This window comes from Centropristis striata, chromosome 2, assembly GCF_030273125.1.
Source record: "Centropristis striata isolate RG_2023a ecotype Rhode Island chromosome 2, C.striata_1.0, whole genome shotgun sequence".
Classification (NCBI taxonomy): Eukaryota; Metazoa; Chordata; class Actinopteri; order Perciformes; family Serranidae; genus Centropristis; species Centropristis striata.
In genome coordinates, this window is record NC_081518.1 from 14,854,120 (window position 1) to 14,867,149 (window position 13,030).

A 13,030-nucleotide genomic window follows, 5' to 3' on the forward strand; every position below is an offset into this window, starting at 1 on the left:
AAAAAGAACTGATGTTTTAGGAAACACATTCATATTTGTGAACAAAAAAACTCTTCTTCTTCTTCTCATCTCAGTTGTCAGCGTACGTGACTTGCTGGGGGTTGAAGCCTCCGTTTCCTTCTGAAGTGTTGAATCAGTGAGCTAATATAAGGCTTCGGGTCACTGGCAAGGCAAGCGTTGTCACTCTGTCCCATTAATGATATAGACAAACCCAGGGCAGCAGTCATTTACAATCATGAGCAATCAGGATTTTCGTTAATAACACACCGTGGGGCGGTTTTACCTGCCCCGGGTCATGTTTAAGGACAAATTGGAAATAAAAAAATGTATTGCAGAGCGATGTCTTGATATTATATGTGGACACTTCTCTTGCTTTAATCACAGTCTCCTCATGGAAATCCTTCTCTGTGCTATATTTGGCTCCAGTTTAACTAGCCAAATCAGTCTGAGTCTCCTTCTGAATGTTATTGCTTTCAATCAGCCGTGTAGTCAATTGGTTCAGTCGCTTATTTTTTTTTCTTTTTTGCTCCACAGATGAGAAACAAAACACAAAATTCTCTTTTTAGTCCACAGATGTTGCTAATTTTGCACAAATGCATCCATCCTTCTTTCCCCTGTTCCCTCCTTGTGTGAAATAAAAGCTTTTCTTCTTCACTTTAAGCTTTAAAGACCACAGAGGAAGAGGAAGGAACAAAGGACGAAGGTTAGACTGGAAGGAAAACTATGCTGTTTTTTTTTTTTTTTGCCTAGGCCACTAATAGTGATTTGTTCTATACACATATATATATATTGTTTTTTTCATCATCCACAGGTCAGTAGACAACAGGTAAATGCTTTCATGAATAACCAAGTTAAGTAAAATCATCCCTGATCATGAATATTAAAAATAAAAGTTGTAACGCGAAAACAGTAGGAAAACCAAATTCAGATTTACAAAAGGCCTTTACAAAAACTTTGATAACAGAAGCTTTTAAAATGCACACAGAAAAATGTAAACACTCATTAAAAGGTAAGTCTGGTGTGATTTTATGTTTCTTACTGTCAACAAATCACACAAGTTAATGCTGTTTGGTGGGCTGTGTCATGAAAAAGATTGGGAAGTATTTGAGTGACGTTAAACTGTTCTGCACCCGACTTACACGGGCTTCATTTTTCCCTCAATACTTTCTGACTTCCCACTGGCCGGTCAGTGGCTGACCACCCTAAGACCATTTGTACTTGTCCTGGAGAAAATTAAATTTCTTTAATATGCTATTAAATTTAAAGAAGAGGCCAAGTAATTTGCTAAAACAGCTTGTCACAGTAGTTTTGAACAAATTTTACTCACACATCAGGTAACACTGCGTTTTTGGGGTCTATTTTAAGCTATCAAATAAACTCGTTCATTACATGTTCATCATAATGAATGAACACTGTAGCTGAGTGGCTCACTGATACTGTTGGTTGAAAGAGTACTTGGATTGCTTTTTTGTGCTAATGAGTAACATAAACCATTAGTTTTTCAATTCAAGTAATCAGTGATTTAATTATGTTTACAAATAAGCAATCTGTTACAATGTTACCATATTTCCCTGTTTGTTTTGTTGCCATAAAAAAAGAGAAGAAAATCCCTGACGCACTCGCACTGTTCCTGTTTGTAGAGTACTGCTAGCTGCGTAAAAGTGAAAGGTTTCCAATCCTGTTATTAGTCTGCAGAGTGACAGATTAGGGGGTGCAACAGACGAGGCTGTGCAACGATGGCAGACGTCTAAAAGGTAAACGCACAGTAGTCTGTGTGCCCTCTGGACAATATAACTTACGTGCACAAGGAATCGCAAAGGTTTTTTTTTTTAAATTTCTGCCACACTAAATCGCTCAAATAAGATAATCTTCCCAGTAAGTAACACTTTAAAGTAACAAGTTACTTTTAAAAGTAACGTATGTCCCGGTGGGTCAATGTCACAGCCAGCCTGGGTTCCAATGTGCCTTGGAGCCTTTTCGTGTATATCTTCCCCTCCGTCTCGCTCTTTCCTTGTCTCTCTGCCATTATCAAATACAGCCGTAAAAAGACCCAAAAATATATATTTAATAAACAAAATAAAAACAAAAATGTGCCATTCCCCTCGTTGCTACAGCACAGAGGAACAAACTTATCCTGTTTTGGATATACAGGCAACATTTATTAGGTTCAATTCATTTTTGGTTTTGGACTTTCCATGGGATTTGTTGACATTAAGAAAATATATAACTTCCCCCAGACTTTACCTTTCAGATCTTAAAGGTTGTAGGTGAGGTATGCCTTTTTGCAGAATGCTCTCTGACTGTCTTGCACACTTAGATGTTGTATCAGAGTTTTCCAGGTTCACAATACACAACTTCAGCCCTGATTTTCCACTCGCCAAAAACCTCCAGATCAGACTACTGTTTTCGTGACCAGACGTCCTTATTGGGGATTCCTCTCCTGCCGCCGGTCAGTCATGTAGTGTGTGAACCACGACAACTTCAACATAGTGAGTTGTGTAGTGTGAACGGTAGAGAGATCTTTGAAAGTTGTGTAGTGTGAAGCAAGCATTAGTCAAACATCATTTCTAGCTTTCACCAGTAATCGCTGCCAAAGTCTTGATGTCCATTACTTGCTGTTAAGGCTGTAGACAAAAACCAACATGGCAGCACAGAGCTGGAAAGCTGTTGTCGCTGATAAGTAAACTGAGACTGAAAATGGGGCTTTTCTTTTCTTGTCTTTTTTTAAATGGTGACACTAAGTGGGACATAAAGTGAACTGACAATTACTGTTTGCAAAGCACAGAGCCTAACAGTCTCACTCTGGCTGTTCTGCTACCAAACCCTGTTGACAAAAAGCCAGACTTGTCACAAAACTTCAAAACTGATGTCATGAGGGTGAAGCGCAGATTTGTAGGTAATGTCCTGGATATATATATATATATATTTGTTTTTTTTCACTTTGGGCAACAAGTATTCATCAATATTTCTTTACATTTTGATGAAACAAACTGAAAAAAGGGTAAAAATAACGTGATATAACATGAAAATCTGTTAATAACATATCAAATTGAACAAAAAAAAGACATTCACCATTATTAAATATTCCTTTTGACATATTGTATTATCAACACATAAATATCTATGCATTTCTTTGTGTCGAAACTAAAGCTCTTGCAATTACACATTTAATTCTATATTACCTTATAATATTCCCATATAGCCTACATACTGTGTCATTTATAGCTTATATCCTTGAATTTAAAACAAATAAATATTTAATAAATAATGTTGATATAAATCTTTTTTTTTTCTTTTTTTGTTCTTATCAAATATCAGAGCTTGAAAAACGTTTGAGTTTATTGGCCACCGGTGTGACGGCGGCTGTCTGATGTGTTGCTTTGCTGTAGTGTCCTGTGAGCAGAAGATGGCAGCAAAGAGGCCACGTGGGCCACGTCTCCTTGACAGGAAAGATCAGCTTATTCTGATGTTCTAACCTTGTTAAGTAGAGAGAGAATAACATACAACTGATACAGTACTGGCATCCCCAGAGACGAGACCGCCCTTTCCTGTCTCTGATTCCCCTTTAACAACACCGTAACTGGTGTTTGACCTTTCGACGTCTAGTCTTTGCAGATTTCTGAGACACGATCGTCAACAACTATGTTTCTGAACGAGGACTCGATCCGGTGAAATAGACTTTCATGTAAACTTTTACTACAGAACCTTGATGTCTGCAGGAGCTTCCGGTTTGGAGAGATGTCGGAGGTGGTGTCTACAGCGCGGTCTCCTTCAGGTCGTTGAGGTTTGGCATCCTGGTGCGGGAGGCTCGGGTGAACGTGGGTCCGTTCTGCCCCGGTTTGATGCCCAGCTGCTCGGGGGTGAATTGAGCACCCTCCGCCCGCTGTAGAGCAGACACGTGCCAGCTGGACTCGATCTGTCCTGGCAGGGGGTAGCTGGGCTTGCGGCTCTTAGCCTGCGAGGAGCTGCTCACCCCGGAGTGGCCCCTGCTCTCGGCATGCCCTCGACCCTCGGAGTAGCCCGTCTTAGAGGAGGGCTGAGGCGGGTTGGGGAGCGGGGCTTGGAAGCGCAGGTCGGGAGGAGGAGGAGGAGGAGGCTGTCCTTGATTTGAGGAAGAAGGGGAGAGGTGAAGGAGCCTGCGGAGTGACTTGAGTGGTTGACTCTGTTCAGAGAGAGAAAGAGAGAGAGAACAGTTGATGAAATATATCAAAGAATAGGATGTGACTGAAGTATCTTCTACACAATCTTGGATTAGAGAAATGGCAATGTGTGTTACATTAGAAAAGCTAACCTATGTAATTAAGGGTAAAGTGCAAGAATTTGAAGAGGTGTGGACACCCATAATGGACTTTCTCAAGCAACAGTAGATTATATTTATCTGTAAGCATATTGAGTGTACCATTTTTTTAATTAAAAAAAAAAAGATTATTATTTGTTGTAATTGTTATTTTATATTCACCCACTTTTTTATTTTATTTTAATTTTAATTTATTTTATTTTATTTATTTTTTGTGTATGTGTGTTCAGCGGGGTCTGCCTGCTTTTCATTATGTGGCTAGTGTGGTGAGTGTTGATGTGTTTTGTATGTTCTTATTGAAAATTAATAAAAATATTGTTAAAAAAAAAAAAAAAGAATAGGATGTCTGTATTTTTCTGATTGTTAAAAAAAATAATAAAAACAGTTGTCTGTTTTTCAACTCTCTGTTTTCCAACTGAAGATGTTCATTATGTTTAAAATTCCTGAAACATTTATTCCTACATTCATTTTAAAGATTTACAAGTGAAGATTTGTGTTTATACGAGGCCAGCTCTCGCTCTTTTGAATTCCAGTTGGGGAATATAAGGAGCTGTTATCGACTTGGATGGGCCTTAACATCCCACGTCCTTCTTTATTGTCTCCGCCAAGGAGGTCATGTTTTTTTTTTTTTTTTGTCTGTTCCTTCACCAGGATTATGGAAAAACCATTGGCTTAATTTTCATGAAATTGAAGAAGAAGGAAGAGTTGGCCAATAGTAGTTTAGAATCATAAGGCTGATATACATATTACTGTTTATTTTTTGTTAATGTGTCAACATGGTGCATTTGTGCTGCATTCATGTGGTGTCGGATTAAGCAGAAAAAATTGCACCAGGGTGTGAAAATTCCTGTGAATACTCCCTCAAGTGAAATACAGGTGCATCTCAATACATTAGAATATGATGGAAAAGTCAATTTCCAGTAGTTCAAGTCAAATAGCCCCAACCAAGTATTGAGTGCATATAGATGGACATATTTTTCAGAGGCCAACATTTGCATATTACACATACTTTTAAAAATTGGTCTTTTGTAATATTACATTTTTTTGAGACACTGAATTTTAGGTCTTCATTATATGTAAGCCATAATTATTATAATTCGAAGAAATTAAATAAATGAACACATGAAATGGTTCATTCTGTGTGTAGTGGATCGAAATAATGTGTTATTTTCACTATTTGAACGGAATTACTGACATAAATAAACTTTTCTATGATATTCTAATTTATTGAGATTCACCTGTATCAACATTGTGGAATATTAGGGCATGTCTTGGTGGAAGGTCCCTCTCAGTGGTATGTTAAAAAGTTGCTCTTTTAAAACCATGCAATACATTGTAAGTAATAAAACTTTGTGCACAAAACTGCCTCTATGCAAATAATGTATTTGTGTAAAGTTACCTGGAAAGTGGAAGACACTCACAGAGGCTACAGTGGAACTTTCACATCATAATGTGCATATAGTTCAATGTTTTTAATCAAAAATAACGAAATGAGACCAGAGAACACCTCTCTTGCCACATTTCTTTGTGGCCACCCCTGCGTTTCTTAATATAAAACTCTCTTTGTGCAAAGTCTTTAACATTTCACAGGATATTTTATTTTTAGAATTTGCACTTGAAGTGTTAGATGCTGAAACACAACTTATGGCTTCATCTACAAAAACATTTCATGACTTAAATAACATAATTTCCATATAATTTATGTTTTTAAGACTGATACAAAGGGGCTGTTTTGGTGATGATCTTCAGTGTCCGGTGTGTCGTCTACATACCTGAGAGTGTGAGTCCACTGGTTTGTCAGGCGGCCAGTCATTCACTCTCTCTCTCTCCCTCCCTCTTTCCCTCTCTCTCTCCCTTTCTCGCTCTCTTTCTCTCTCCCGTTCTCTCTCTCGCTCTCTGTCTCTGTCTCTGTCCCGGCTCTGTTCCCGCTCCCGGTCTCTGTCTCTGGATCGCTCACGGTTTTTCCGCCGGCTGCCGTGGTGAGAGGACGACTTCGAGCTCCTCTGCAGGGACAGGTGTTCTTGTCCATTACCGGGAACCTGACGTGTCAGAAACAAATACACAGGGTCATTATTAGAAGTTATCCAACACACTGAATTCACATTTCAAATCCCGATGAGGTTCTTCATGCACCCGGCTGGCAGCACCAGACAAAATGGTGGTGATGGTGATAAGTGATGACTTTATACAGAAAAATATGCACAAGTTCTCCAAAAAATTTTGTCTGAGTTTTTTTTTAATACAATGTAATATACTGTAGAGCTGCAACTCAGGATTATTGTCATTATCAATTCATTTGTTGATTTTTGTTGATTAAATTGGTTAAATCTATATATCAAAAAATTGTTTGATAAGATTTTTCTTCAGTCTTGTTTTGCCTGATCAAATGTTCAAACAGAGATTAAATTTATAATAATTTAATCTCTGTTTTGATTGCTAAAACTAGCAGTCATATATTATTATATTACATACAATATTTGAGGGTTTTTTTTAGGTTTAAATCCAGCTTGCAACTCTTCTGTGTGGAGTTTGCATGTTCTCCCCGTGTCAGTGTGGGTTCTCTCTGGGTCCTCCGGCTTCCTCCCACAGTCTAAAAACATGCACTTAGGTTTAATTGGTGACTCTAAATTGCCCGTAGGAGTGAATGAGAGCATGGATGGTTGTCTGTCTCTATGTGTGTGTGATGCAATAGTCTGGCGGCCTGTCCAGGGTGGACACGCCTCTCGCCCAATGTCAGCTGGGATTAGCTACCTGTGACCTGAGTTCAGATCAGGCGGCAACCTCCGGGTCTGAGCAAGGAGGCAAACCAGGAAGTGCCTTAAGCTGCATTCTACCGAAAATTCCAGCAGGGGGTGCTAAATTTGGCTGCAAAAACGTTTCTGTCCATTAATTTCCATGCAAAATGAGAAAACTTCTCAATTGATTTATTACCTCAGAAATATTTTTTAGCACAACACTACAGTCTCAATTGCTAGTAAAAAATCTTCTTCAAGAAAATTTCATGGGGCGTCCTGGTGGCTCACACTGGTAGAGCGCTTGTCATGTGGGCTGGGGCCTTGCTGTGGTGGAGCCGGGTTCGAGTCCGGCCTGGGCTCCCTTTGCCGCATGTCTTCCCCTCTGTCACCCCCTTTCACTCTGTCACTGTCAATAAAGCATAAAAATGCCTAAAAAAAATTTCATTTTAATAGTTCAAATAATGGCTTAATTTAGAAGAGAATAGAAGATATAGAATTATATGATTTGGGGCTTGGCTACTTTTGACTGAAAAGGACATTTACCGGTTTGGTCTCATAACTTTGACCCTTTCACACTGTATTTCCTCTTAATGACTCTTAATTTGAACGTTTTGTTCAGTAAAAATGTCTTGTTCAGCGTTTGGTTGGACTAACAGACACTCCAAGGAGTTGCTGCTCAGTTTTCTGAGGTAAGTACCATACTTTTTTTTTTTTGCTAGCCAAAACTAACATCCCAGTTAATGCTCCAATTAATGCTAACATAAATTAGCAGCGGCTTCGCTCAGTTGGGTTGCCGGTGTAGAGAGGCGTGTAGTCAGTGATCAGATCCCTCTCCTCCTCCACAGTCCAGATATGGTCTGCTCCCCGTATCGGAAACAAGATGGCGACGAGTGTCACGCTGAACTCGATGCTTCCAATGGGCCACAAACCAATGGGTGACGTCACGGTGAGTACGTCCATTATTTATATACAGTCTATGGTTCAGATAAGCGGTAAAGGATAATGAATATTAGTTAGTTTAAAAAAAAGGAGGTAGTCTGTGGATTTTGTTTCCTTTGTACAGAACCAAGCAAGCCGTTTCTCCTTGTTTCCAATCTTTGTGCTAAGCTAAGCTAAGCAGCTGCTGTTTGTAGCTTCATTTTTGGCTGACCACCGAGGTCAGCCCTACACACGGGTGTGTATGTGACTGACTGAGTGAGTCAGTGAGTGACTGATCACACTTAGTTTGGTTGGCGGGGCTGCTTGAGGCTGCTTGTCTGCTGTCCTGTTCTACATTCGCAGCGTGCTTTTACTTCACTCATTGCATTTCAAAGGTAATTATTAGCGCCCAAGCACCAAGTGGTGCAAAAACCCTGTTGATTCTGTAAGGTTTATAATTAAGCTTATTATTACTTGTTTGTATGACTTGGACAAAAGTGCACTTACTGCTCATATCAAAAATATTCACATCATAGACAGTACCATTAACAATTCCTGTAACACATTGCCGACAAAATCACAAACTCACGGTCAGCCATATACAAGGTTTGACCTAACCTTGTTAATAGACAGACATGAGAGTGGTATGGACCTTTTCATTCATTAAAGAACCCATTCAAAAACCTAATTAGGTGGATAAGTCCTTGAGATGCACAATCTCGTTTTCAAAGGGGGGCCCTCATCTAACTCTGAGCAAATAAATAGTTAGATAATAATGATAATAATAGAAGCGAATAAGCAGATTTCCCATAATGTCTAACTAGTCATCCCTACAGCTGAGTCCATAAATGTCTACAGTATGAGTTTGGATGAATGTGTGGCTTAATGTGCTATTAAATGCATTGAATATGTTCATGACATGGTACAATGATGTTTTGTTTGAAAAGGATGAGACTTGACGTGCAGAAGTGTTAGCCTCAAAACAAACAGCACACATGTCTCACAATGCGGAGTGAACAGGAGGTGACTTCGTTTAACACACATTATAGCAGAGACATAATGGATGCACAGACACCCAGACTCCAAATGTATTTGAAATCCTTTCAATTTGGAATATTTCTCAGCCAATCAAACATGAAGCGCTTGAGAAGATTTCAAACCAGGTCATTCTGGTGCGGGCAGTGTGAGTTAACATGCAGCCGTAGTGTTGAGGTTAGATTACTGGTGAGGCAGGGTAGGGCGCGGTTGGCTGGTGTTGTACCATGGGCGAGGCGACTACAGGTAGGACTTTGACAGCTGAGTTGTGCTTTAAGCTATTCTTAGAGCTAAAGAGGGGGAAAAGGCTTTTCTTGATGCTGGGGTTCCTCCCGTCCTCCATGTCCGTCTGTGGAGCAGAAGACGCACAGCCACAACTCTCAACACAAATCTCTGACAGCAGACAGAAAAACAACTGCAGCACCTGATCCTCAACCATCGAAAGAATTAACACTTACACAGTACATACAGAGAGGAGAATCAATAATAGCATGAATATTTCATCGCTAAAGTGGGCCTATAATGTTCATTTTCAGGTTCATACTTATATTTTGGGTTTCTACTTGAGACCATTTTCCATACAAGTGCTGGTTGGTTTTGGCTCAGTACGACTACAAAGCTACCCACTTTAAAGTGGGTCTTTATCTGACTACTGGTCAAAGGAGCAGCTATAAAAATGGATAAACACATTTCAATTGTCTGCAGCTCTTCATCTAACATCTTACTGTGGCTATTCCTTCTTGTACTCTTCCTCCCTGCAGTAACAGAAGACTTGCTTGTTCTTAAGAAAAGCTGCTAACAAGCTAAAAGCTTGTTCTTAAGAAAAGCTGCTAACAAAGCTCCGCTAATTTACAGATAATCACATTTAATTTTATAATAAACTTCACAATAAAAGTCAGTTATTTTGCAATTTAAAAGCTCTTATTATGAGGCAGCAAAATCAGGAAATTTTTCCCAAACTGAAAATTCAGATTACTTTTACATACATTTACCACGTTAATATGAACAGCCCTCATTACAACATTATATATAACAGAAAATAAGGATAGCATAATAGGTCCCCTTTAAGATAATCAAGAAGACAGAGGTGGTGAAAATTCAGACCAGCAATAAACGAGTCTTATTATTGTAATTTTGGCACTCACTTCTATCTTTTATAATAACATTGTACCATCCAAAGTAACGGACAATGCGACATCATGACAGTGAAGTCCGAGGAGGAAAAACAATGACAGCTAAGACGATCACGAAAGTTTTGGAGGTAAAACCAAATGTGCTTCCAAAATGTTGGTAATAATCAAAAGTGTTTTATTCTGCACATGTTTGTGTGGAAATGCTAAAAATGAAAAAATAAAAACACATTTTTAAACTTGGCTGGGATGAAAAAGTTTGCTCGAAAGTGAATGCAACCAAGTGCAGAAAAATAACAGACTTTATCATGAGGTTTATAAAACATGTGACTTCAGGTCAAACAGGCTTAGCTTCACCAGAGCAACAAAAAAACAAGGCAGCAAAACATCAAATCTGCGTGGACCAACGAGGAGACGGTATCTTTGAATCAATACATAAAATAAGCATTATTGCAATATTTCTATTATGTTTTCCACTGTTAAATGTTTTAGTAGCCTTTTTTTTATAGCATCATCGTCTCGTTGTCCTCTCGTTTTCTGCAGCAGTTTGTATAGAAAACCTGCACTTTATCTTAAAATAGTGACTGCATTTTCTGCCAATTTTTCAGAAAATTTTAAGATTTTAAAACTACATTTGAATGAAAACTTGACTTCCTTTCTTGCTTTACCTGATGGAGCATTCTGCGTTGGCATGTCACATGTTTGTACTTGCACAACTGGAGTACAAAATAAAACATTGTGAATCTTGTGTAGGTGCACAGCTTTGCTGAGTACAGCAGGTCAGTGCTGAGGCAGGAATCTGGTCCGTAAACTGTTTCCTGTTTGGGTAATAATTTCTCTTCCAGATAAGTTTGACTAAACTTTTTGGACAATCTGTCTTCATTGTAGCAATGTCATCATGTTCCCAGATGTGATCAGATAAGTTGGTGAGTACAATGTTATTATTGTCGACAGGAATTATGGCAGAAACTATGAAAATAAGACCCACGTTGTAATAAACCAGAATTACACTCTAAGTGGTAAATAAAGTGACCAGAACATACTGATTCAACAGATAATGATTTTCAAATAAAAGCCTACTGATCAGAATTTACTACACACTAAAATAAATTTTATTTTAGAGGAAATAGAGTAAAAGTGTGCTGGATGAAATGACTCAAATGATCTTACTATTTGTGTCTTCTTCTTTTTCTTTTTCATGGCTCTGAAGAAGCCTTGTTTCTCCTTTTCTTTGGCGGGCTCCGGAGGATTCATAACCATTGCTTCTGCAGCGGTCCTACGAGGCAAATGTAGAAAAACTGTTCATTCTGTCTGACTCACTGGTGACTTCTCCTCAGGTGTATCTCATTTGCTATGGCACAACCTGAGTAGAAGATATAATGAATAGAATAATATGTACTGCTTAAAAGATTTAGATGTGCAATCTTGTGGTTCGTCAGTTAAATGAATACAGTAGATATCACTTCTTTTTCAGTCAGAACATTTTCTCCTTCATTTAATTTCAGTCATTTAGAGACTGTGATAGTAACCTTGTACAGTCTGACGGATCTTAATTAGTGTTGTGACAGACTTCATGTGACAGTGAGGAAAATATGTGAGGCAGTTTTAGAAACACTAACTGTTCCTCATCATTAAATGTCTACCTCTCAGGTCAGAGCACGTTTTATTGCACAAGCAGCGAAAAACCTTTAGCGCTTCACAATTATAAATATGGACACTTTAAACCATAAATATACAGCAGCCAGTGTTGAAATGTAGCAAAGTACATTTACTCTAATATTGTACCAAAGTACAATTTTGAGATATCCACATATATAACTTTATCAGTGGCGGACTCAGACTGTTTGAAGGGCAGGGGCGAAAAAATAAAAAGGGCACATTCTGCACAACATGGGGCCCCACCAGCACACAGAAAGCTATGATGCATCATGTATGATGAAATATTAGCATTAACTTAAAAGGAGATCCAGATCAAAGTAATTAATGATATGGTACTGACAATTAAAAGTATCGAACGGCACCATGTAGGGGGGTCACGGGGCAGGCACCCCCGGAAGAAACTTTGTACATTTTTAAGTAAAATACATCTATTTTGTGCACTTTGAGAGCTAAATGAGAGCAAACATCTCACATAACATTATTCACAGTTGGGTGAAACCGTATTATAGAATCTCTAGAGGGCACATCATCATAATTTATTGTATAAAGGGGCACCCTAGAGGGCAATCAATAAGTTTTTTTCATGTGTAAAGGGCAGCCAATGAGGCACTTTCGCTCATTTTCACCACTCTAGAGGGCACTTTTGCACACTTTTTCAATCATGGAGGCACCAAACAGGAAAAAGGGCACTAGAAGGGCACTCATTAAGGCACGTTATCTAATTTTCTTGCACTAGAGGGCACATCATCATAATTTATTGTATGAGGGGGCACCATAGAGGGCGCGCTTAGCACGCTTTTTCAACCACTATATTCTAGAGGCAAATATTGTACTTTTTATTCCACTACTGCCAGCTTTAGACACTTTTCAGGTTAAGATTTAACAAGTAAAATATGATGAATTTAAAATTATTATGCATGTTTATAAATTAAACCACATTAAAGTATTTAAAGTAGTTTAAATAAGCCCTACCCAGGCAACAGTACATGCTGCTTACATAAATGCATCAAAAATAATAACACAATAATAAAATTGGAATTAATAAAACAATCTGAGTGGGTCAATTCTACATAATAATGAATGCTTTAACTTTTGATACTTTAAGCACATTTTGAGGCTGATACTTTTGTACTTTTACTGAAGTCAGTTTTGAATGCAGGACTTTTACTTGTAGTGGAGTCATTTCATGGTGTGGTATTAGTACTTTTACTTCTCTAAGGGATCTGAATACTTCGTCCACCACTGACAGCGACTCT

General features: G+C 38.5%; 1 protein-coding gene across 1 annotated transcript in view; it reads right to left on the minus strand.

Moving 5' to 3' along the window:
• Nucleotides 1-534: 534 nt before the first annotated feature.
• cdkl5 (cyclin dependent kinase like 5) overlaps nt 535-13,030 on the minus strand; it is a 55,833-nt gene continuing 43,337 nt past the window's right edge. Inside the window, exons 21-24 of the mRNA XM_059355367.1 lie at nt 11,286-11,391; nt 9,173-9,334; nt 6,070-6,336; nt 535-4,162 (exon numbers count right to left, since the gene is read on the minus strand). Coding sequence (XP_059211350.1) covers nt 3,755-4,162; nt 6,070-6,336; nt 9,173-9,334; nt 11,286-11,391 — 943 coding nt within the window. The 3' untranslated portion in view covers nt 535-3,754. The remainder of the gene's footprint in view (nt 4,163-6,069; nt 6,337-9,172; nt 9,335-11,285; nt 11,392-13,030) is intronic.